Source organism: Astatotilapia calliptera, chromosome 5 (assembly GCF_900246225.1).
Source record: "Astatotilapia calliptera chromosome 5, fAstCal1.2, whole genome shotgun sequence".
Classification (NCBI taxonomy): Eukaryota; Metazoa; Chordata; class Actinopteri; order Cichliformes; family Cichlidae; genus Astatotilapia; species Astatotilapia calliptera.
Genome location: NC_039306.1, coordinates 36072105 through 36099519, shown reverse-complemented (window position 1 = coordinate 36099519; position 27415 = coordinate 36072105). Strand labels below are relative to the sequence as shown.

At 37.6% G+C, this 27415-nt stretch overlaps 1 protein-coding gene and 1 long non-coding RNA gene across 3 annotated transcripts; one reads left to right on the top strand and one right to left on the bottom strand.

Moving 5' to 3' along the window:
- serinc3 (serine incorporator 3) lies at positions 1-27415 on the top strand. The gene is made up of 10 exons (XM_026169118.1): positions 1-222; positions 4765-4926; positions 17930-18123; positions 20315-20394; positions 20507-20644; positions 20826-20995; positions 22249-22339; positions 22558-22774; positions 23185-23409; positions 26156-27415. Exons 1-10 carry the CDS (start codon positions 184-186, stop codon positions 26289-26291), a joined length of 1452 nt encoding a protein of 483 aa, XP_026024903.1. The 5' UTR covers positions 1-183; the 3' UTR covers positions 26292-27415.
- Positions 7728-14500, bottom strand: LOC113023055 (uncharacterized). 2 transcript variants are annotated; one of them, XR_003272490.1, is made up of 4 exons: positions 14306-14500; positions 12466-12498; positions 8275-8434; positions 7728-8055 (listed from the first exon to the last, which is right to left on the bottom strand). It is a non-coding gene; the product is annotated as an uncharacterized LOC113023055 (long non-coding RNA). The 2 variants fall into 2 exon arrangements; XR_003272489.1 differs by having other exon boundaries at positions 7728-8434.

Here is a 27415-nt window from a genome sequence, read left to right as displayed (position 1 = left end):
TCACCCAGCGTTACTTCAGCCAGCCAAAGCTCTGAAGTAGTTCGAGGCGCTGTCGTTCTGTCCTGACCGCCTGACAGAGAAGCTTTATTTTCTTTCGACAGTGAAAACACCAGCAAAGAACGGAAGCGAAGTAACGGGAAGAAGAACACAGACTGTGCGCTTCTGTTCAGAAACCCGGCAACCATGGGAGCTGCTCTGGGGACATTTTCTTTTGCAAGCTGGGTAAGGTCTAATGCTGCGACTCAGAAGTGAGGTTTTTACAAGCACCTTGATTTAAAGTGATGAGAAATGTAAGGTGTCGTAACAACCTGAAGCTTAGACAGGTAGTAGGCTAGTGCTAAAGAACATGGACACACTCAGTTAGCTGCTATATTAATTCCCGTTGTGTTCTGTGATCTCGCCCAGGTTTGTTAAAACAGTTATGGTTTCGGTAACGTTTCAGCTACGCTGGATTTAGATTTTATCTGCAGAAATCTGAGAATCCCCCTGAAGTAGCTGCCGCGTGAGGAGCAGTTCAAATATACGGCACAACAGATAGTTAATCCCAACGCACTTGGTCATCTGCTGGCATGTGATTAACTGGATTAGTTTGCGCTTTGTTACATTATAATAAGAACACAACATGCGTCGTATTTAGAAATGTCAGTAGATGAAACGTAGAGAATGAAAACAGTATCTTTTTATATAAGGCAAGAGAGGAATAGCACAACATGGATACGCAATTAGGACTAGAGCAAATACCACAAATATATCTTGTAATAAAGCATTCAGTTTTTCACAGAGCTGTATTATCTGTCAATTTAACAACTTCATTTATACAAAAAGACAGACACAAGTAAAACTAGAAAAAACGGTATTAACAGTATGTTTTCTGTCTGGGTTTATTTATGGTTGAGATCATGATGAGGCATGGCCAACCATTTTCAGGCTGTAGGTTTTCTGGCAGACATTGTCAAGGCCAGTCTGCAGAAGAACTAAGCTGACCTTGTCTGGCTGGCATACTTGTTGACTATCTACCAAGTATCGTTATCACTTGACTCCACGTCTGGTATTAGTGTATATAAGAGTCCAGGCAGTGGTTTACTGTAAATTAATACATATGCTGTCTGACAATGTCAGGCTGTGATTGTTTGTTTTGTTTTTACTACACCAAAACTTTATCAGTTTAGTCCAGTTATATTTCTAAGTAAAGACACTAACATACATATACATATAAAGGTTAGCATGTACTACTTGCATTATATTACTGCTTCCCACAATCATGTGTCATGTGGGCAGGCCTGTGGGCACATTCTAAGTCTAGCCAAACTAGACTTAGAAACTTTGGAGTAGCAATATATATTTTACATAACGCTAAACAAATATTCTCGTGGCATATTTTCAAAGCTGTAGAATCAATGTAGCTAAAGTATATATTAGAGGAGGAGTCGCTGTGACAAATTCCTGCCCACAGGCCTGCTGGGTCTGACCACAAACACCACATGCTGCCTTTCTTAAATAGCTGCCCCAGTTTTAACAGTCTTTCCTGGGGGTTTTACTGCAACTGATAGCTCATTAAATGAAAGTGAATACTGAAATTTTGATACATTTAGGTACACATATTACCATACTATAGTTTGATACAACATCACACATGATTCTGTAGCTCTAACTGTTAATGTATATTGAATGTATAATGAATATTCTCCAGGAAAGCCTTAAAGACACTGCATGCCCATAGAGGGCATGCAGTGTCTTTAATTCAAGAGGTAGAATAGACCACTTGCATAAAGTTATTGGCGCACATGTTGGCAAAGTGCGTCTCCTCTGTCCTCACAACATTTAAAGCATGTTCCCACTGTGGTCCAAATGAATGTGCCTTTACCACAAGGTAACTGTGGTCCAGTAGTTTCCAGTGAGTAAACCACATTTGCTTCCTCCATTTTATCTTTCTACAAATTATGTATCTTAATACAAATAAAAAAACTGGTCTTGTCAAGGGGACCATTTGACAAAGCTTTTTGAACTTGCCATTCAAAAGTCTCTTTTCTTTATCACTTTCTGCTCACCATACATATTGTTACTGCTGCGTCACTTGCAGACATCCTGAACTACGAAAGTGGCCAAAGTCACATACTGTGCGTGAATTCCTCTGTGCGTTAATTGTGCATCAAAAAAGAAATTAAATAAATACATATATACATATAATATAATATATATTTGCAGCATCTATTCTGGCAGTCAGCATGCTGCTTGCCTGATCCCTACTGATATGCTATTGTGGTACAACTTGTCATATTTGTTCCATCCAGCATGAAAGTTGATTGAAGTAGCATTTTCTTTCATTTCATTTCATTTGTGATTAAGAATTTTATGCTAACAAGTATTCTATTTGTGTATACCTTTTACTTTAGTCATAAAGTGTGTATTTGTTTCTTACTCTTCTTATATTTATTGTTAGTCATTTGCACTGCATGGAATTGGAGCCTCATCGTCTTGTCTCGCTATATACTGTATATAGCAGAGATGACAATAAAGTTTACTTTAACTTTGACCACAATAAATACAACATACAACAATATACCATTCAGAAATGTTTTTTTATTAGCCTCTGCTTAAATAAGGGGCTTTACAGGACTGCTTGAATTCCTTTTTGTCATATTTTAACTAGCCAGTACGCAAACATTTTTCATGTGTCTGTTCAACATTGCAGGTTCTGATTCAATGTCATGGTAGGAAGGGGTATTTAAAACTTCAGGCTTTTGTCTTTAATATTTTTTGAGACCTAACTTCAGATTCCAAAGTGTGGAAAAACATGCTGGAAGTGGGTCAATAGACATTTTTCAATAAATTTATATCTTGAAATAGATTTGATATATGAAGATGTCGGCCCACCCTTTGCAGCTATAACAGCTTCAGATATTGCCAGGCAGGCGGGCAGCATAGACACTCAAGTTTGTGAATGCGATAACTTAAGAAGGAAGTCACCGAGGACTTTCAAATCAATACTATAGGTGCATCTACCAGGAGGCTGCGGGGTACCACTGGTGCTTGCCAATATTTTTAAAATTTGTGTTACTATCCATACATGTGTGGAGAGAGACAGAAACATGTTACCGTTTGCAAATATTTGATAATCATAAGAAGAAGAGCCCAGCCTGTTGTTCTTATAATATTATGTTCATATTAAATGAACAGTAACTGTAACATTAGTTAGTGACTAGGCAGGCCCAATGACTTTTATCTGTTTCTCATATAAACAGGTTTAAGTGGCTCATCTTTAAGTACCAGCTAGAAGTCTTAATATCCTTCTGTTCAGTACAGTCAGAGAAGCCAAGGTAGTGTTTGAACTATAGTACTTTTAATTAACATTCAAGCTCACTCATGTGCAAGCAAATTCATTTATGTATTGTTACACCCCGGCCTAGGCAACCGGGGTGCAACGTAGAAAAACAGAAATAAGGAAAATAAAACCACGAAGACTCTCCACCAAAATCCCAAAACGAAAATATCCCATAACGAAAGCATTGACAAACCCATTCACAACTATTTACAACAAACTATTTATTTACAACACGGGGGAGATCGCGACCATGACATACTGAAACACAAGGCTTAAATACATAGAAGGAGCAATCAGGGAATGGACCACAGGAGGGAAACACAGCTGGGGCAAATTAGACCTGACGAGACAAGGAAACACTAAGATAACACAGACTTTCAAAGTAAAGCAGGAAATACATGACAGTCACGCAAAAAACAAAACACTGACAACACCGAAACGTAACAGTATGTATTAGTTACCAAACACCAGCTTTCCCCCGACAGCTCACTCCTCGTCTTGCCTAGCAAACTAAGAATATTGATTTACTCATTATCTTAGAAATCACACATTTAACTTACAGAAAAAATGAGACAATGAGGCCTCAGGTTCCATGTGTCAGTTAGTCCAGTTTACTGCAGAATACTTTACTCTGTCAGTTTGCAACAGCTGGAAACACTCAGTGCTTCTGCTTTATTTGCAGTTCCAGAAAAGAGATACATACAAGTTTCTCCATGACAGCAGCTGCCAATAAAAGCTTTCATCGTTAATTATATTCAGGCAGGGGAAAACAGGACATGGGAAGGACTGCTGCAAACTCATTAGGATTAACTAAGTAATTTTCACAATAAGAGTGAAGGAAATGTCCAGTAATAAGCAAACTTGTGACAACTTTTTAACCTGCAGAAAAAAAACTTAACGAGGGATAATTTGTTTAAAGTCTCAGAACCACACAAGCCAATCTGCTTCATATGTCCTCAAGCCTGATGGCAATAAAGTAGTCACTTTATGACACAACATATCAGATGGCACAGTGGTCAAAATACAGAGTGCTCTCAGTGCAAAGTAGTTTTTCTCTGAATGTCATTGTCTCTAATTGCCAGTGCTGTGCTGAGTCATTCAGTGTTACTCAATGAGACGTTACAGTAGACTGTGTACAGCATAACAGTACAAACATCAAGATCAGTCTATACTGGCAGTTGAATAGTTGAAAATCTAAAATAAATGATTGAAATATTTTTCTAAGTTACTAAAATGTGTTGTGTGTGCTTGTTGTCAGTACTGGAATTTAAAAAACAAAAATCCAAAGGTTTAGTAAAGTGCATCTTTATATTATGCGGTAAATGTTTGATTAAGAACATGTATATGTTGTGTTCTCACATTGATCGCTTACATCTTTCCTTACACATATCCCTGGATGTTCCACTTTTGCTTCAAGTGTGATTTTTTTATTGATCCTCCAGGTGCCGTGCCTGTGCAGCAGTGCTACATGCCTGATGTGTAGCTGCTGTCCGAGCATCAGAAACTCCACGGTGACCAGGATCATCTATGCCTTTATAATGCTGATAGGCACCATCGTTGCCTGCATCATGCTGTCACCGGGTGTGGATCGGCAGCTCAAAAGGGTAGGAGTTGACCATAAAAATACCATAAGATATAAACTTTATTGTGAATGTAAATGTCTATTATTTAAAGTTAAAATGAAATTATAATGGTTGAAACTGGTGCATAACTGATGCAAAAAATGAGCATTCATGCAAAGCCACCATGAGATTTATAACACGTGCATCAGCACAATTTGTTTCTCGTTTAAAACAATCGTTGACAATTGTTTAAAAATGGAGAAATAAAAAGTGATGCTGACATAACAATGTTGTTTCCTCTGAGACATTAACTGTGATTCAAGTAAAGTTTGTAATCAAAGTTCATATGAAAAAAGAAAAAGAAGAAAACAAGTGGAAGTCAAGGAGCAGATGACATGTCAGCCCCAGATAACACAGTCATAGCTCCCAAGAAATAGTACCAAGAAATTAGAATATGTGATAAGTGATGACATCCAGCAATAACAGAAGCTATTTTAATGAAAGGTAAAATCATTTAAGATAAGGAAAACTTGAATATGTATAAACCGAAGCAATTAAATTAAATATCAATCTGTCACTCCTTTCCGTGTCCGGGTGAGGTTTCCCGTGTTGGGTCAAATTAAGCCGCAGGCTCCACACAGTATTTACTTTCTTTAATTGCATTTTTTATTTCTATTTAATTCTGAGCATTTTTTTAGCTTATGGTGTTTTGGAAAATAAATAGTCAATAATAATAATAACTATAATAATAATAGTACTTTACACCTTATTTACTGCTAGTAAAAAGTTAGGATTAAAGTGGAGATGATGATAATTTTGATGAAAGCCAAACCGCATGTCAGCACAAGTCCAGGCCTCAAACCATCTCCATCAAGAGTGCTGTGCGTAAACAGATGTCTACAAACCTCAGTGTACTAAAGCAATTTCATAAAGATGAAAGAGCCAAATTTTCTCCTTATCAATGTCAGAGACAGATAAAATCTTGTAGAAAACCTATTACATTATTGCTGCTAAAGACCTGAGACTGGACTAGAGACTTTTCTTTATTTACTTCTGACTGTAAAAGAAGCTCGATCATCACAACCCTAACACCATAGCCCTAACTCGGAGTAGACATCAGCAGGTTTTTCTCCAAGTCACAAAGCTTTGACATCATAACAATCTGATTGTTCACATGCAATCTTGACTTATGCTGAACTAGTAACAACAATATCATGAGGATATATCAAATATATATCAAAACACAAAATTCCCTGCTGCGTATATATTGTCTCTCTGTTCTTTGTCATGTTGTTGTCATTTGTTCCCTTCGAGCTATGTTTCTTTCCTAGTGCTTAGTTTGTTCCTAGTTTCTACCTAGTCTCAATTTTTGAACTTTGTTCCCTGAATTACGGCAATAAAGCTTCCTGTTGAGTTTAGCTCTGGTTGCGAGAACAAATAAAATTTGAATCATTGGTGAAAAAAAAACAGTAACATCCTTCCTACAGGAGCTAAGTACAGCAACTGGTGATATTTATTTAGATGGCTTCTCTCTAATTGATCTCTTTGAACTAACTTTAATAATTACTTTCACCGTGCCATCAGCATGTCATTTCAGTGAGGAGAGATCATTAGAAGGAAAGTGGAAATGATATAAAGCTCAGATTAGAAAAAGGTTCTTGTTGTTTTCATTAGTTATACTTCTTAACAAATCAGAATCTGCAAAACGTACTTTAGAAATTTTGAAATCATAATCAGCTAAGAAAAGTTCAGGTGGTGTACCCGTACTTCTTATGGCCTCAGACAGTGGACTCTTTGTACCTGTCCTGCTAAATCAGTATTGTCCCAGCCAACATTTATATGTGGGGCCCATATGGTTTGGAAATGGGCTGAAAAATGGGCCCCATATAGGATTGTCCGCGGGTTCCGTAATGGCCCCATATTAAATGCCCATCTCGGTGTTATGTTAGGAAAATCTGGGAACTAAATGTGCCCCAACTGGGCAAAGTACACAGAAACCCACCTGGGCCCCATCTTTCAAGTTTTTTGTGGGTACCATGTGGGCACCACATAGGCTAAAAAGTGGGTTTTAAGTGGGATTGTCCGCGGGTTCCATAATGGCCCCATTTAATAAGCCCATCTCGGTATTATATTGGTAAAATCTGGGAACTAGATGGACCCCAACTGGGCAAAGTACACAGAAACCCACCCGGGCCCCATCTTTCAAGTTTTTGTGGGTACCATGTGGGCACCACATAGGCTAAAAAGTGGGTTTTAAGTGGGATTGTCCGCGGGTTCCGTAATGGCCCCATTTTATAAGCCCATCTCGGTGTTATATTGGTAAAATCTGGGAACTAAATGGACCCCAACTGGGCAAAGTACAAAGAAACCCACCCAGGCCCCACCTTTCAAGTTGTTTTGTGGGTACCATGTGAGTACCACATAGGCTAAAAAGTGGGTTTTAAGTGGGATTGTCCGCGGGTTCCATAATGGCCCCATTTTATAAGCCCATCTCGGTGTTATATAGGTAAAATCTGGGAACTAAATGGACCCCAACTGGGCAAAGTACACTGAAACCCACCTAGGCCCCATTTTTCAAGTTCTTAGTGGGTACAACATGAGGAAAACATGAGCTAAAAAGTTGGAATGGCATTAGCAAGTGTATTTGCATCTTATTTCTAGTTTGAATTGACTAAGTTCTGGCACTGAGTGGGCCCCATGTAGTAAAACAGTCACAAAATCAATTTTTCAGACGGCTAATACGGGTTCTTTGTCACAAAGACACCAAATATATTAAAGCTGACCGCAAACAAAATCTAGTTTGTAAATAAAACCATTTCAAAAATCACGAGGGTACACAAAACAACATTTTTCACATTTATTTTGTCCAACAACTGTGATTTTACGTAACTGTATTCCAAAGTGCGTAAACGTTTAAAAACTAGAAATGTCAAACTACAGCAAAATTCCTTAGATATTTGGAACTGTAGCAACATGGGGAAAAAGTCAGATGGAAAACTCAAAAGCTTATCTTGAATCAGCAGGGTTTGTTTTTTTACAGAGCCGTAAGTCTATTTTGTACCCTTGCAGCCCTCAGTCCTCCTCTGTCTTTAGCTCCACTGAACCACTTGGACAGAGCCTTCTCTGCTTCTTGCAAGTTGACTTTTGATGTTAAATAATTCTTCAGTGCCTCTGCAAATGAAGAAGAAGAAAAACGGGCAAGCCAAAGTAAAGTTAATCTTAGCTTACTTCATTTGGTGATGATTTTCAAAGAACAATGTTTATTTCACTTTATTGCCTCAAAAAATATATACAAATTGCATGATAACCAATCTCAGTTACACTTTCAAACACTTTATTAAAAAAGTTTCGTTTTCTAAAGTTCAAATGTCTCAAGTGAAACTAACTTACCATACACAACATTAAAAAGACGCAAATCTCTGAACTTTTTTTCCCCATGTCGGCCAAGCATGTTGTACTCCACAGCCAGCTCAGGTGATATGAGGAATTTCATCATCCTTCTTGTGGCATCGTCTACACTTGTTTCCCCTGTATCTGCTACCATGGCAACCTGAGGGGAACATACAAAAAGGACAGATTAGATACTGGCATCTGGTTAGGATGCCTCCCTGGTGAGGTGTTTTGGGCACGTCCCACCAGGAAGAGACCCAGAACACCCAGGACATGCTGGAGGGACTATGTTTTTCGGCTGGCCTGGGAATGCCTTGGGATTCCCCCGGAAGAGCTGGGCCAAGTGCCTGGAGAGAGCGAAGTCTGGGCCTCTCTACTTAGTACCGGATTGGGTCGAGGGGCAGCAGCCTAAGCTTAAGATAATGGACCGGAATGGAGGATAAATGGACACTTTACATATTACTTAATGTTTACTGTGTGGTGATAAAAAAAAAAATGGTAGTAAACACAAGCTAAACTAAAAAAATTAATTGCGCTTCCTTAACCCTTTATCCCCAATAATGTTACGCAGGATAACTGGTAGGTCTGGTAGGTTTTTTCCTCTACTGTATACTATATGAATGTAATCAAGGATTAATAACAGAAAGAAAAAAGAAATTGAAATTTTGCCATTTTTACTAAAGGCAATCAAAATGTACATGAATAAAATATTTAAATTAGTCAATTCAAATTAATAACTCTAAAACACTGAACAAAATTAAGTATTTGACCCTGTGGTTTATTTTCGGACATCTCTTTTCTTCTAAAAGTCCAGGCGTGTTGGGCCCCTGGCAGAGCTCAGGTTTGACGAGACAGGTTTGGAAAAACCTGTCGCTGGTTTTTTTTTTGGGGGCTAAAGGGTTAAAATAAATAGGAATTGGCCAAAATTTGTATAAACTATGAAATAGCAGAACAAAAGTAAAAAAAAAAATCATTATCTGTTATCAGAATCAAATATTTGATTAGAATAAAAAATTTAACTTTCTGGAAGATTTCTCGTTACATCTGTCATAAAAGTAACAACATCTCAGAAAAGAAACATGATAGCAACAGAAAAATATGATAGCAGTGTGATGTGATGGTCCCTGGCCAGATTTTTACACATATTATAAGCCCTGTGACACAAAAACCACAGAACTCTGACACGCACAGACTGTTTTCCTTCGTGCTAATGAAGAAAAATGCTGGTCTGGTATGTAAAAGGGAATTTATTCTTCCAGGACCTGAAGCTCCGTAATGCAGCCCTCCAACAGCCAAACCTATCTGTTCTCTGATTGTCTTGATGCATGCTCAATCATCCAGGTAAGTAAATCTCCAAAAGTTGATTCTGTTCATCTGGACGTAGCGCTTGCAGCATTTTCTCCCACTGAAAATGCTACGTCCAGATGAACAGAATCAACTTCTGGAGATGTTCTCTGATTGGATTGTTTAATTGGTGATTGACATGAAATTGACCAATCAGCTGAAAGGAAGAAAAATAGGGTCAAAATTTGGATGTGTAAGTATAAATCCACACATAGCCAGGAAAGCCGAGCGCAGAGTTGTTTGTAGCACCAATTCAGCCAGAGTGGAGCCAGATGGATTTTCCATCCATCCACACTGTAAAGTCTATAGACCAGCAAGTGATAAATTAACAGTGTTGTTGGTATTTTCTAAAACAGTTGTATGCAATAGGAATTGCTGTTTATAGTCCTCCTGTATATCTGCATGTTCCCTCCCAATTAAAACCTGTGATAATGGAGATTCAAATTCATGTCATACCTATACCAACAGTTATCAAGTATCCAGATCGACCTTTACTGATGTGCTCTGTCAGTGCGCCCCAGGGCAGCTGTGGCTACAATGTAGCTTGCCATCGCCAGTGTGTGATTGTGTGTGTGAATGGGTGAATGACTGAATGTAGTGTGAAGCGCTTTGGGGTCCTTAGGGACTAGAAAAGCGCTATAAAAATGCAGGCCATTTACCATTTAAAGGAAAATTGTTATTTCCATGTATTTTCCTGTTCTGCCTTCAACTTTGAGGACTTCCCCCCACATTTCTAGTTGTGACAGTGCACCTACAACAAAAAAAAATCTGCTGTGATTTACATTTGTTGAAAGAGCAATTTTGTAAAATAGTCTATTTTTGTATGCACAGTTTACAAATCTGTCCTGTACAGCATGGACTGATTGCATGCTAAAAAGTTGTTGCTTAAAAATAAAACAATAAATTTTTAATTAATAACATCAGCAGAAAGCCTTGTTATTAATTAGATGTACAATTTCTATAGAATACGAAACAACTCAGTTCATTTTTGATCATATCAATACCAGCATATTACACAACTAGTGATGGGATTTTCGTCTCTTTTTAGAAAGCCGGCTCTTTCGGCTCCCAACCGGCTCTTCAGGTTGTTTTGTTGCTTTAATTAATTTATTATTAACAACAATATAAAATTATGAACAAAAGGAATTACTAATGTAAAAAAAGAAACGTGGTTTTATTTATATATGTTTATATATAAATATATATGGTGGCCCCTAGAGACAAAGCATGTACAAACTCCAAAACCCATTTCTAGCGTCAACTGAACTTCCAAAACAGAGCTATCTAGATCACTTAATTTACACAATTGAAATCATATGTGTATTTTTTGTGTATTTATACACAAGCACTCATATATATTCATAAAAAATTCCAAAAGCTGTTCATTTACCTGTTACTACCACACACCAAATCCGGTCGTTGGTACTTCCTGGCTTGTGTAGCCACTAGGTAACAAAATCTCAACACTGTGCCTAGCATCCTGGAGCACTTCTGTTGTGTTTTGTACGTGCTTTGGAGTTTGTACGTGCTATGGAGTTTTTACGTGTTTTGGGGTTTGTACGTGCTTTGTCTCTAGCAGCCACCGTAAATATACTTTTATTTATTCTCTCCACATAAAATGTAATAAATAAATCATATAATACAAAAAAAACAACTATTTACATTTCAACTTTTAACTATTTAAATTTTCAGCTTTTTCCTTTTAAACAAATTTAAAGTGAAACAACACAAAACACTGCAAACCACAACACAATTAAATATAAATTATAATATGAAAACAAACAGAAGATGCACATTCTCTGTCATATGGGCCTGCATGAATAAACTTTCTGAATCCTTTATCATCCGCAATTGAAAATAGTTGTGGATGGTTACTATACCTTTCTAATGTGACGTTGTTGTCCCTGGCTCTCTTTCTCTCTCTCTCCCTCCTGCTCTGTTACTGTGCTACTGCGTGTGTAACAACCGCCCCTCCCCCCTCTTCCCAGCGCAAAGCACAAGGCTCGCGTGCAGAGTGAAGCGGAAAAAAAGTGCGAGAGAGAGAGAGAAAAAACACGCTTGTGTCGTTCACTTCAAAGAGCCGTTTCGTTTTGACCAACACATCACTAACAACCATGATGAAAAACGCTCATCTGCTTCCATCACCATCAGCTGATTAACATTGAGCTGCTGCAGTCAACACCATCAAACTAATTTAGTGTTTAATGTTATGTTATTGAATGCTTTTATTTTTAAATCTTTACCAGCGCTTAAAGACTGTAGATGTTCACACCTGGTGTTAGAAAACCGAGCTCACAGCAGTATTTTTTTTTTATAACAGGAAATTTAAATTTTTATTGGTTACCGTGTTTATTACCACTTTTATCAGTAATGTACTTCCTATAAAATATGGATTTGATAAGTTACCGGTTTATTGAAATCAGCTAGTGAACACATCGATCACTTTATTGAACTACACGCCTTACACTCTTGTGAGCTCTGGTTACTAACAGCAGGTGTGAATGTTTGGAGTCCAAAACGCAGATAAAGATTAGAATAACAAGGCAATGTAAAATCAGTTTAATGCAGTTGACAGTAGCAGCTCAGATGGAAATCAGCCAATTGTGAGGAGAGCAGAGGACCAAAACTGTCAGAGTTGTGGGTCAAGTGAAGAGAACACTGTTGGCATTATTGTTAGCATAAAAGATGAAAATTAAATAAATGTTAAATTTTAAAATAGATCATTGCCTCCTGTGCCTAAATAAATATATATACTTAATACCAATAAAAAAAAAAGGATGCCCCAAAGACCATCACTTTTCAAAAATAATAATAATAAGTAATACAAATAATATGAAAGTTACTTACATGTCAAAGATGGTGCTTGTGATCTTGAAGAATCTAAACGTGATAAGGAAATGAAAGAAAGTGCATGAGAAAATACAAACATTTTTGTTTTTTCCCAGGATAATTCAATATAAAAGATTCTCTTACTAATGCACAAAATGAACAGTGTAATTAAAAGTTTGAAAGGCACTGCATGTGTTTATATGATAAACTGCCTAATTCAAGCAGCAAACACTAGCAGTGCAAAAATGTATCTAACTAGCTGACAGACTTTAAAGTCACAGGAAGATATATCAAAATGGTGACTTATGCCAGAACAAATGACTTGACAGACATAAATCCTAAATTCCTTTAAGTAAAAAAGGAATTACTTTTTTATAAGTGGTCCCTAGTGGTTTTCAAATTATTACATGGCTTGTTAATTTTTTATTAAATTATTAAGAAGCCAGATGAGTTCAAAACATTTACAAATTACTATAAAGCACTATCCAAACTTCAAATCAAGTGGCAAAATCTCCAAATTAAAAGTACTCGCAAACTATAAAAATTTGATTATACTTAAAAATATGCAAAAACTAATTTAGTGGAATTTTTACCTGCTCAAGAATACATTGAACATGCAATATTTAATTGAAAAGAACAAAATTTGTGTACTTTTAGAAAGGATTATTAAATATTTGGGGATACTAGACATAAAGAGGGTCTCGTACATTTACGGGCATCTAATTTCCTGGATTTAATGGTTTAAAAGTTTAATAGGTCTTTGAAGTTGATAATAAAATTGAGTCCATTATTAGCAAAAAGAATTAAAAAAAAAAAAAGAGCAAAAAAATGCTTAATATCGTTAGCTTCATAGCATAATTGCCTAAGTCATTTGACTTAGTCAAATGACTTAGGCAATTATGCTATGAAGCTAACGATATATAATAATTGTTTTAAACTTAAGCTTTGTAATTGTAGCAGATTTCATTATGTCTGTAATTTTTTTATTTAGCCCCACAGTAGTAAAAGCCATAAATGGGAGTTAGATTTATTACTAGTATTTTACACAGCATTCAGCTATAATAACATGTTCTGCATTTTCCTACTTCACCATCTGATCTGAACAGCTGCACTCTCTTAATTAATTAATGACCTAACATTTCTCAGTAACCAATAACTAGATGGAACAGCACAGTATCTAAGAGAGTGATCAGACAGTGTTTGAGCTAAAGACGCTGTGTGTTTCTTTTGGGGGCTTTTTACACACTGATCCACCACCGTTTTCCCATAGTACAATGCATATCTGGTAACATTACCGTATTCAGATCAGAAAACCGTTTCAGCTGCAGGCATCTACTCCTGTAATTTAAACAATCACCTTGCTACACTGCACATGAATATTACGTAACATGGTATGACTAGCTCATGTTCAGACATTTAAGATACTGTTCAGCCATTTTGTTTACTGGGTAGTGCATAATGGCCGAGTTAGCTGAGCAGGAATCCACTAAAGCCAAAAAAATAATATAAATTTTTTAAATTAATTACAAAAACCTTATAGGAAAACCCAAGAAACAGTTGCAGAAGCACAGAAAAAAACTGCCGTGTACGTTATAGTGTGTAAATTCAAAAACTGTATAGAGAGAATGGTGCAATGAAAACAGAATAAGATAAGATGAACTTTATTGAGTAGAATATAGGCAGTAAGAGTTTTTTAATTAACTTTAAATTATGTTTGCCAAAGACAATGCAGCAAATTAACCCAGTTCTACCTGCTAGCTAAAGATGTTATGCTTCTCCCCCTTATACCGTTTAGGACGACTATAGAAAGTTACTAAAATAACCATTGATGAAAACGTATCAAACTTTAAGTATTTACCTTTGTCATAGTTTTCGATTCTTTGGTATCCTTTTGTCCTCCACGTTCTTAAACACCAGGGAGAGAAAAGGCGCAACAGACGAAAGACCGCGAAGACTAGACGCTAGGCGGTGCAATCTGCTCCTCCCTCTTTTTAAACGAGCCAATAGGAGCTGCTCACATTAAAAACAACTTTATTTAAAAAGTCGTTTTACACCTGATACAAAAATTTTAAAAGTCAAACAATGCACAAGTTTAAAAGAACAATTTTATTTTTAAAAGTTTTTTAAGCATAGGGATGGTTAATATGTTTTAAAAAGCAATATATAATATTTATCAAAAAGTGTCACCCAAATCAACATCATAATAAAAATATAATTAATAAAAATATAATAATGATAAGAAGAAGAATAACAGTTTACCTAAAAGCTCTTCTAACATTAGACTGGTTTTGAAAAGTTTCAATAGTGTCAATACACCATAAGGACAAGGGAGTTTCACAGTTGAAGTGTGACTGCTTGAAAGACCCCATTCCCTCTCCTTTCCACTAGTTCAAAGAAAATATAAATTATTTCTGGTTATATAATTTGAGGGCACAAGTTTGAAGAGTAACATTTTAACAGATTGGTAATATACTTCAGGAGCTTTACTGGATCTGATTAACCAAAACTTCCATCTTCCATGTAACTAACTGTCTTTTCTCTAATACAGTAGAGTGTGTCTGATCTACTAAAAATCCTCAACTGCATGTTTGCTCAAGTAAATAGTCTTAATTGTTTGAACAACCAGTAATCCTTAATTTGCAAATGCCAAATCTGGATTTTGTCTGTGTAATTCACTTTTATCTTAGGTTTTTTATTCGTATTTTTTGCTTTTCTTTTTTTCTACTCTTGTGTCCGTTTTAATCACTTATTATTGCTGCTGTGACAAGTGAATTTACCTAAGAAGAATCATGAAGTCCTTATTTTATCTTATCTGAGCCTCACCATGCAGCCTACCATGCAGAGTTCACATTAAGTACATAAAATGAAATCTAAAATTAAAAAGTAACCAGTTTCAAACCAGTTATTTGGAATAGTGTGCAGAGTGTTTTGAGTAACATTGAATGTTCAAAAACACCAAAGTTCCTATAGTCTCACTTGACAGCTGGGTTGTAGTGTCTGATAACACATAACATCTTGAGGTCTCAATGTGGACTTTGAGTACATTTGCTAGCCAAGGCTAAATACTGAGAGGGTCAAAAATGAAGGGTCAAGAACATCTGACTGTACGTAAGGGTAGCAAAAGTGATAGACTGAGGTTGTGCCAAATATGTTAAAGTTAGGGTGATTTCTTAGAGAATGGTACCACATGGGTGCCGTCTGCAGGTTATAAAAGAGAGTTATGTTCATACTTTCTTTTGAGATTATTTTTACAATTTGACTTTCAGAACTCCCTGGGTTGTGCGCAATCTGTGATGGGCTTGTTTGGAATAAATCCTCCTTTATTCAAATAACACTTTCTCAGGCTCTTCACAGAAGAAGAATCCTCACATAAGCATGTGCTACCATTTTGAACCAATGTACACATTTACCATCACTAACCCAACTAGGACCTACATTGGATGCCCACCCATATGGATTTGATGTTAGAAACGCAAGTGGGTCCCATATATACTAAACAATCTTGAGCCCATGTAAAATATATGCCCATATTAATTTAACACAACCCATTTGGGGCCCACATAGACATGTTTTCAGGGTCTGACTTGCATTTGCCCATGTGTGACACATATAGTTTGACCAGGTGGGCCCCACCTATGTCATCAGTACCAAAAAATATATACCGATTACCTCACTTTGCCCCACCTGGGGCACACAGCAAATGCTTTTCTTTAAATGACTGTGTTTGCCCATGTCTAACCCAGGTGAAAAACCCAAGTGGGTCCTACGTGTGTTTCCCATTTTGAAACAAGTGAAGTGTTTCCCATGTTTGACCCAGCCAGGACCTACTATATGTTTCCACTCGGTTTTGCCCATATGGCTTTAATGTGAGAAACCTAAGTGGGTCCCATATATACTAAACAATCTTGAGCCCACATAAAATATATGCCCATATTAACTTAACATAACCCATATGGGGCCCACATAGACATGTTTTCAGGGTCTGACTTGCATTTGCCCATGTGTGACCCATATAGTTTGGCCAGGTAGGACCCACCTGTGTCATCAGTACTAAAAAATATATACTGATTACCTAACTTTGCCCTACTTGGGGCACACAGCAAACGCTTTTCTTTAAATGACTGTGTTTGCCCATGTCTAACCCAGGTGAAAAACCCAAGTGGGTCCTACGTGTGTTTCCCATTTTGAAACAAGTGAAGTGTTTCCCATGTTTGACCCAGCCAGGACCTACTATATGTTCCCACTTGGTTTTGCCCATATGGCTTTCATGTGAGAAACCCAAGTGGGTCCCATATATACTAAACAATCTTGAGCCCACATAAAATATATGCCCATATTAACTTAACATAATCCATATGGGGCCTACATAGACATGTTTTCAGGGTCTAACTTGCATTTGCCCATGTGTGACCCATATAGTTTGACCAGGTGGGCCCCACCTATGTCATCAGTGCTAAAAAAATATATTGATTACCTAACTTTGCCCCACCTGGGGCCCACATAGACATGTTTCAGGGTCTGACTTGCATTTGCCCATGTGCGACCCATATAGTTTGACCAGGTGGGCCCCACCTATGTCATCAGTGCTAAAAAAATATATTGATTACCTCACTTTGCCCCACCTGGGGCCCACATAGACATGTTTTCAGGGTCTGACTTGCATTTGCCCATGTGCGACCCATTTAGTTTGACCAGGTGGGGCCCACCTGTGTCATCGATACTAAAACATATATTGATTACCTAACTTTGCCCCACCTGGGGCACACAACAACAGCCTATCCTTAAATGACTGTGTTTGCCCATGTCTATCCCAGGTGGAAAACCCAAGTGGGTCCTACATGTGTTTCCCATTTTGGACCAAGTTAAGTGTTTCCCATGTTTGACCCAGCTAGGACCTACTAAAAGTGCTCACTTGGGATGGCCCATATGGGTTTAATGTGAAGAACCCAAGTAGGCCCCATACAAAAAGCCCAGTTTGAGCCCATGCCCACATGGTACCCATCCAGCCCGAGCAAAAACCAGGTGGGGCCCATATATACATGTTGGCTGGGGTTGACTATAAGATTATACGAGACAGCATGGACCACACTGTTGGATTTGAAGGAAATACACTGAACTGCTTTGAACCATGTATATCTAATAGATTACAGTTTGTTCAAGTAAACAGGGTGCCTTCTTCACATAACAAAGTTAGTAATGGAGTTCCACAGGGTTCTGTGCTAGGACCAGTACTTTTTTATACGTGCTTGAGGCAGTATTATTAGAAAACATGACATACATTTGACCTGTAATTTTCTTCTACTAAATTCTGATAAAATTCAGGTTATTGTATTTAGTATTAAAAATCTTAGAAAACATTGTGTCTAACTAGAAACGTATTTCAAAGGTGGCTCTTCTTTACACTCTCTTAAAAGCCTCATATGCATATAAAAATCTCGTCTGGATGTACAGAAAACAAGGGTCTTTCTCTGATTTTCTGTAGATCCCAGGCTTTTGTGAGGATGGGGCAGGTTCGTCTGTCCGTGGTCTACAGGCGGATGTCAAGTGTGAGATGTTTGTGGGGTACCAAGCAGTTTACCGTATATGCTTTGGAATGAGTATGTGGTTCTTGGGGTTCTCCGTTCTCATGATAAACATAAAGAACAGCAGAGATCCACGTGCTGCTATCCACAATGGGTAAGTACTGCAGTAAAGCTAGCAAGATGTAAATATTTTTACCAGCACAGTCCTACCAATCCTAAGGTTCAGTTTTAGACTTTTTTAAACCATAGCAGGTACATAAACAAAGCAGCCATAGATCATTTGCATTTAAATATCGCATTTCCAGGCCTTCACTGTGTTTGCACTCTAGTCCACCTTGGCTCTTTAACACTGTGAGGTTGTAAAATGTAAATTATACAAGATGTGTTTTAGCAGAAGACCTTTGTTTTTTAGTTTACAAAGTTTTAAAAATGCAACAATAAATATTTATCATAGCTGTCCAATGTCATTCTAGCACATATATAATGTCCATTATCGTATTTGGCTGTAAAGGTCTTATTTGGTTTTATTTTGGTCTCACCAGCAGTGTGTCTTTCAAGTTTAAGTGTAAGGTCAGCATAACATAAAAAAAAGTAATAGTAATAAATTCTAATAAAGTCACTAAATAAGTATTAAATAAATACATGTGTGATGCACATTCATATCAAAATCAAAGTGTGTTTGGACCTTTCAGGGTAACTGATTGGACTCTGGATATACAGTGGCTTGCAAAAGTATTCAGCCCCTTGAACTTTTCCACATTTTGTCACATTACAGCCACAAACATGAATCAATTTTATTGGAATTCCACGTGAAAGACCAACACAAAGTGGTGCACACGTGAGAAGTGGAACGAAAATCATACATGATTCCAAACATGTTTTACAAATAAATAACTGAAAAGTGGGTGTGCGTAATTATTCAGCCCTCTGAGTCAATACTTTGTAGAACCACCTTTTGCTGCAGTTACAGCTGCCAGTCTTTTAGGGTCTGTCTCTACCAACTTTGCACATCTACAGACTGAAATCTTTGCCCATTCTTCTTTGCAAAACAGCTCCAGCTCAGTCAGATTAGATGGACAGCGTTTGTGAACAGCAGTTTTCAGATCTTGCCACAGATTCTCAATTGGATTTAGATCTGGACTTTGACTGGGCCAGTCTAACACATGGATATGTTTTGTTTTAAACCACTCCATTGTTGCCCTCGCTTTATGTTTAGGGTTGTTGATGCTGGAAGGGGAACCTCCGCCCCAGTCTCAAGTCTTTTGCAGACTCCAAGAGGTTTTCTTCCAAGGTTGCCCTGTATTTGGCTCCATCCATCTTCCCATCAACTCTGACCAGCTTCCCTGTCCCTGCTGAAGAGAAGCACCCCCAGAGTGTGATGCTGCCACCACCATATCTGACAGTGGGGATGGTGTGTTCAGAGTGATGTGCAGCGTTTTGCATTTTAGCCACTAAGTTCCATTTTGGTCTCATCTGACCAGAGCACCTTCTTCCACATGTTTGCTGTGTCCCCCACATGGCTTGTGGCAAACTGCAAACGGGACTTCTTATGTTTTTCTGACAATGGCTTTCTTCTTGCCACTCTTCCATAAAGGCCAACGTTGTGCAGTGCACGACTAATAGTTGTCCTGTGGACAGATTCCCCCACCTGAGCTGTAGATCTCTGCAGCTCGTCCAGAGTCACCATGGGCCTCTTGGCTGCATTTCTGATCAGCGCTCTCCTTGTTCAGCCTGTGAGTTTAGGTGGACGGCCTTGTCTTGGTAGGTTTACAGTTGTGCCATACTCTTTCCATTTCTGAATGATGGCTTGAACAGTGCTCCGTGGGATGTTCAAGGCTTGGGAAATCTTTTTGTAGCCTAAGCCTGCTTTAAATTTCTCAGTAACTTTATCCCTGACCTGTCTGGTGTGTTCTTTGGACTTCATGGTGTTGTTGCTCTTAGACAACCTCTGAGGCCGTCACAGAACAGCTGTATTTGTACTGACATTAGATTACACACAGGTGCACTCTATTTAGTCATTAGCACTCATCAGGCAACGTCTATGGGCAACTGACTGCACTCAGACCAAAGGGGGCTGAATAATTACGCACACCCCACTTTGCAGTTATGTGTAAAAAATGTTTGGAATCATGTATGATTTTCGTTCCTCTTCTCACGTGTGCACCACTTTGTGTTGGTCTTTCACGTGGAATTCCAATAAAATTGATTCATGTTTGTGGCTGTAATGTGACAAAATGTGGGAAAATTCAGGGGGCCGAATACTTTTGCAAGCCACTGTGAAAGCAGATGAGATATTTGATTGAGACAGTTTTCCTGAGACTTATGACAGTAACAATTTGTTTCAGATTTTGGTTCTTTAAGTTTGCTGCCTTGGTGGCAATTACAGTTGGTGCCTTTTACATCCCTGAAGGGCCTTTCACCTACAGTAAGAATTTGTATTTAAAATCCTTGATAACTCAGATCTCTTTTACACACAGATTTGTTAGTTTGTATGAAAGACGAGTAGTTCAATTACTTGTGTATTTGTGTTGTCGCAGTATGGTTTGTCATAGGCTCTGGTGGAGCCTTCTTTTTCATTCTGATTCAACTGGTGCTGCTGGTGGACTTTGCCCACTCCTGGAATGAGTCCTGGGTTGACAAGATGGAGAATGGCAACTCCAGAGGCTGGTATGCAGGTCAGTGACTCTGGCCCAGTTACATGCTGTATTCATCTTCTAAATACTGTTACATAAGCGAGCACTTACTCTGAAATTTTTTTTTAAAAAGCGTACATGTAGCACACACAGATTTCACAAATCTACTTTCAAATCAGTTTTTTGGTTTCAGCTTTGAACTGTTTCTACCTTGTATTTTTAGCTCTACTGGCTGTCACGATCCTGAACTACATCCTGTCATTAACAGCTGTTGTGCTGTTCTTTGTCTTCTACACGAAACCCAATGAATGCTTCATCAACAAATTCTTCATCAGCTTCAACATGTTGCTCTGCATAGTTGCCTCTGTTGTCTCAGTCCTGCCAAAAGTCCAGGTGTGAATACACGGCATGTCTGCGATGCACAGATAAACAGAAAACAAAAACAAGACACACTATTCTAAGCACTGAAGATTCTGCTTTGTGTTTGCAAATGTTTGTGCTACTAGCATCATCTCATGATGAGCATCTATAGTAGCATCTACATGGAATTGATGCTAAGGCCCCTTTGCTGAGTTTGACAGTGTAAAACGGAAAGACAGAATAAACCTGAAAATGGTTGGATATCTCTCTCATAATTCTGTTATTTCAAAACATTATGACTGTGTTTTGTAGCAGCTTGGTTTAGTTTTGCTATAGGAGATAATATTGAAAAGTAAACATAGCTCTATTGATAACATTTCTACCAGCTATTTTTGTGCAAAACTAACTGAACCGTGTTAATGCAATAATAAAATAATATCAGATGGGAATAAAAACATTATTTAAGTCTAAATTTTAATTCTAATAAATGTACTCAGGTTGAATTAATCAATTAGAACAAGAAAAACTCGAAAAAGAAGGAAAATGAAAAAATAGCTGTATTTTCTTTGCCTCAAAACAGAAACATGAGTACAGTCAGGGGTTAAGGTGAGATTCAGCGGGCAGGGAACCCTAAAATCAGTTTTACAGATGGTGACAAAAAGCACAATTCACTCAATGTACTGTGATCAGCTGACCTGCTGCTCAAAAAAAAGAAAACACAACCCACTTAAACTGCCCACTATGGCACACGACTGCGCCTCTTTGTTCTCTTTTATGCGATATCCCCTGGTGATTAATGCACGAACATGATTACCTTTCATTTTTTACTGTTTAGGCTTAAAATTGATGTGTTAAGGCCAGTGATGTGAAATGATAGCTTCCTTCAAATGCGTTAAACCAAAAGTAACAAGCCTGTTTTGAAAATGTAAGAAGTAGAAAGTACAGACAGTAAAAAGTTATCAGGAAAAAAACCTTTCATGTTAGAGTTTAGCAGAACAGGTTTGCCCAAGCTTAGGCTGCTGCCCCCGCGACCCGGCCCCGGATAAAGCGGATGAAGATGGATGGTTTTCCCAAGCTACCCACAAACATTCCCACTGTTGCTGGCCTTTTTTAACCATCTAGATATTTTCTAAATAATAAACAAAGGTTAATTTTTGTGTTTGGAGTGCTTAAACAGTAAACACAGGATTATGACTTCTTTTTCTATAATACATATGTACAGTTTCAGTTCAAACCTGTGGGAAGTAAATACTTGGCACTGATAAACCTTATCTGTGTATTTGCAGGAGTCTCAACCTCATTCAGGTCTACTACAGTCTTCTTTCATCACCTTGTACACTATGTTTCTAACCTGGTCTGCCATGACCAATGAGCCTGGTGAGACTGTTTATATTGTCTGGGAATTTCAATAGACTCAAACACTCCTTTATCTGCATATATTTATGTTCTTCTCCATTCATTTCAAATAAAAGATCTTTTTGTCTCATAACCTTAAGATTTATTGCTTTTTAGAAAAGCTTTGGGTTATTTTGTTCAAATTGTTTTTTAAAGTATTTTTTAATTAATATTGTTATTGTTTGTTTTGCTGATCTCAGACCGGGAATGCAACCCCAGCCTGTTGAGTATCTTCCAGCAGATCGCAGCCCCGACCCCGGGCCCTACAGAGACCGAGAACCAGACAGCCACCATGGCAATGATTACCACAATCACTGGGACAGAAAAACCTGCCTTTACATCTCCATACCTGCAGTGGTGGGATGCTCAGAGCGTTGTGGGCCTCATTATATTTATCTTGTGCATCCTGTATTCCAGGTAACATTGTAAATGTTGTGTAAAGCGCTTTGAGTGCTTTGTTAGAGTAGAAAAGCGCTATATAAGAACCCGTCTGTTTGACCTCTTTTTGCAGTGTTAATGAGCATTAAAAAAAACATGCTTACAGACTGATGCAAAAAATGATTTTGATCTCTGTAGCCAGTTTCCTCCATCATAAGCCAAAGACTTTTCTAGTCTTTGGCTTAAAAATTTCAACACTGTGCTGTTATTGGTGTAGAGTACTGCTGTAATTACTAGTTATGGTTCCTCACCTGGTGAAGGGTTGACCATTTCTAAGCCTTCCTTGTTAATGTGAACTGTGTTTGTGTCCGTTGTTTTTTCATACTGTGATCCTAATACTTGCTTTTCTTTCTTTTTGGTCAGTTCATTCATCTCTGTTTTGATTCCAGCATTCGTTCATCCAGCAACAGCCAGGTTAACAAGCTAACTATGGCATCCAAAGATTCAGTCATCCTTGCTGAGGGGGGCAGCACAGAACTGTCAGAGGAGTCGACAGGGCCCAGACGGGTGGAGGACAATGAGCGGGACATGGTCCAGTACAGCTACTCCTTTTTTCATTTCATGCTTTTCTTGGCCTCACTTTACATCATGATGACCCTCACTAACTGGTACAGGTCAGTGGCTCCCTTCTCTTTTAGCACAACACCTAAAGTGTAGTTTGAAGTGTTTGGGTGGTCAATAATCCTACAATATATATATGTGAATGGTAGTTTATTTCATTTCCTTTTTATACAGTGTGTGAAAAAGTGTTTGCCCCCTTCCTGATTTGCTATTTTTTGGTATGTTTGTCAGACTTAAATGTTTCAGAGCATCAGACAAATTAAAATGATGGCCCTGTGTGAAAAAGTAATTGCCCCCTAAACCTGATAACTGGTTGGGACCATTAGCAGCAACAACTGCAATCAAGTGTTTGCAATAACTGGAAATGAGTCTTTTACAGCGCTGGGGAAGAATTTTGGCCTGTACATCTTTGCTGAACTGTTGTAATTCAGCCACATTGGAGGGTTTTGGAAGGAAGCTGTTTTGGAAACATATTTGGTGATGCTTCATCCTCTGCATTGCGTTTGTGTGCTAGCAGTGTCCAAGCATTCTTCTTCTTTTCAATTTTTTTTTCAAGAGCTCACAAAAGCATTCTGGGGGTCTTTTGTGAGCTCTTGGATGAGTTGTCGCTGCATCCTTGGGGTAATTTTAAACAGACAGCCACTCCTGGGAAGCTTCACTGTGGTTCACTGGAGTCCCACAGCCTTAAAAATGGCTTCATAACCTTTTCCACACTGAAATATGTCAATTACTTTGATTCTCAGTTCTCCTGAATTTCCTTGGATCTTTATTTTAAAACCTTTATTGAAAAAACTGCATATTATTGTCAAATATTTACATTTGTTTGATGATGTGAAACATTTAAGTGTGGCAAACACTGTTTCATGCAATTGTATCCATTCAGATGCATGAACCAGACTGACAGAAACTAAACAACAGAAGGGATAAATGCTATATGAAGCAATGCATTCAAAATAGGTTATAAACCAAAACACATCCAATTATTTTTGTGTCAGAGGGAGACGTGATATGACACAAATGTTATGGTTGACCATGAGAGTCACAGTCTGGCACTAACATAACCCAGAAAATGGTTTAAATATCCAGAATTGCCCTTTATTGGTGTCTGCGGCTGGTATTATTCGGTCAAGTAGTACCAAGAAGAATGAGGACAACAATGGTCTACTGAATTTGCATATTCATGTCATTTCATTTCATTTCATTTCATTTCATTTATTTGTTCATTTTCAGGCACAACAAATACCTATATTGAACATAAAATGCACAAAACAAAAAACAAAAATTGCCTGAAAAAGGAGTGGGACGAAGAAAACTTATTAAATCCCACCCCTATACTCACTCATCAACAAAAAAAACAAACTTCCCGCAGCTACGCCCATCATTGCATACAGACACATCAACAGCCCCGGGCACATACAAGCATCTAAGCGGCAGCTCGCAAACAACAATTAGAGCCTTCATAACTGAATACAGAATATATAAATTATAAATTGCATTACCACAGGTAACAGGCAGTACTAACTACAAGTAACAAACACACATACATATACATACATATATATCTACACACACATGTACATATATGTACATACATACGCACACTTTTTTTTTTTTTTTTTTTGGAATCCATACCAGCAATGGTAAGAGAACAGACATTACAGAGCACACTAAAACCATCATTGAGTATACTGTGACCAGACCAACTGTTTGTAGAGAAATTTAAATCTATGAATATTTTTGCATTGTTTCAATTGTAAACTCAGACTGTTCCAGATTTTCACACCACATACAGACACGCAAAAGCCTTTACGGGTTGTTCGAGTTCTGGGTAATTTGAATTCTCCAAAGCCTCTCACATTATAAACCTTTTCTCGAATTTCAAATCTAGTTTGTAAATTTGCCGGTAAAAGTTTAGTAAAAGCTTTATACAAAATTATGGATGTATTGTAATTAACCAGATCCTGGAATTTAAGTAACTTTGCCTGAAGAAAGAATTTGTGAGTATGATCTAGATAACCAGCCTTGTGAATAATACGCAGTGCTCGTTTCTGTACTGTGACTAATGGATTAGTTGTATTTTTATATGTATTTCCCCACACTTCCACACAATATGTAAGATATGGAAGAACCAGGGTACAGTACAGAGTACGAAGTGCATCAAGGAATTGTTTCACTTTGTTCAAAACTGCGAGGCTTCTGGAAATTTTGGTTTTTATGTGTCTGACGTGGGGTTTCCATGAAATTTTATTATCAATTACGACTCCCAAAAATTTGTTTTCACTCACATTATCAATTGGTACACCTTCAATGATAATTGGTAATTCTACATTATATTTTAAATTACCAAAAAACATTGCTTTAGTTTTATTTATATTTAATGATAATTTATTTATGTCCATCCATTTTTTTATTAATTTTAGCTCCCTGTTTACAGTCATTACAAGATCAGTATAATCATCGCTACTGAAAAATATGTTTCATCTTTTGTTTTGAACTCTTTTTTTGATTATGATCTAGTTTTCTGTGCAGCTGTCAGTCCATTGTGCTTTTATTTATATTAGGAAATTCATAACTCATTGTTAAAACTGTAAATGGTCCCACAATGTTTCATTAGGGGTTTAATGGCACCATATAGGCCAAGCAAAGGCATTTCCTGCTGTATAATTGATATGCTGACCTTATTTTTCTGAGGTGCAGAGATTTTGTGATTTCTGCTTGAACAAGTTAAGGAATTTCCTTCTTAAAGTAGCTTTCTCAGTTTTTTATAAATATACTTATTGCATTTTTTTGTTCTGACAGCCCTAATACAGACTACACCATAACAAGCAAGTGGCCAGCAGTATGGGTGAAAATCACCTCCAGCTGGGTTTGTTTGGCTTTGTACACATGGACACTGGTGGCCCCCATGGTCTTCACCAACCGAGATTTCAGCTGATCAGCCAGTCTCCACAGCGTGCTCTTATTTTTTGTCTGTTTTTACATTAAATTTGTCAATAATGCTATGTCAAGATGGACTCAGGTTTTACACTTTTAGATGGATTCTGAGTGAGTTGATTGTGTATGCTTCCAAAGTGCCCTAACAGTTGCTTCAGATAAAGATTTTTTCTGTAGTGATTTCACACCAGTCACATCACTAACAATAGCAATATATTGTTGTATTTTTGTACTTGGGCAATTTTCTGGTTAGAGCAAACCTTTTGGATTTAAGTCAGCTAGATTTTTCTTTATCTTCTTCCTCCTTTTTTTTGCTGTAACACCAATTTATGGTGAATGCTTAGTTGAAAAAAAAAATTCTCAACATCATGGAGTTACACCTACGACTTACTGTGGAGCTGGGGTGAACTGCATTCACTACGAAGAGGATGTAGTTGGCTGTTCAACCTTCATATGCCTTATATGTCTGAAAAATGTTAGAATATCAGATAACTAGGGAGTATGTACATGAATGTCGCAGACATAACTGCAATATGACCAAAATCAGCTCAAGTTCCTGCCAAATGTAAACGGACCTGCAGGTCCATCAGACCTGAAGATGTCAGGTGGTTTAAAAATATCCTTAGAACAAAGAGATACAGGCACACCTCTGAATAGCCTAGAATATCTTTAGTATTTATTTTGATTATTGTTGTAAGAATGTGTTTCTGTAATTTTAAAAAGATTTAAATTTTTAAGAAAAGGACTCCATAACTGAATAATTACAGATGTTTGAGAATAAAAAATCTGAGCATTTGCCTTGTGTTCCAGATTTACCCAGTGTGGTTAATAAGTTATGAATTCTCTGTAATGCATCTGCAGTTTGTGATTATACTGACCTACTATATAATCATTTGCTTTGCTTTGACTCAGAGATTCAGTGTGCTCATCTATGCCACAGACAGGAAAAAAAGCATTCTGAAAGTCATCAAGTTATAATTGGTTCCACACTTTTTTGTGTTTAAATGTTAATATTTTCCAAGGACCACTGTTTTTTTATTTTTTTTGGCAAAGCTGTGTACTTTGAACCTTTGTTATAAGTCTCAGCAATGTGCTGTAAATGAATAAAGGCACATCTGGAGCTTT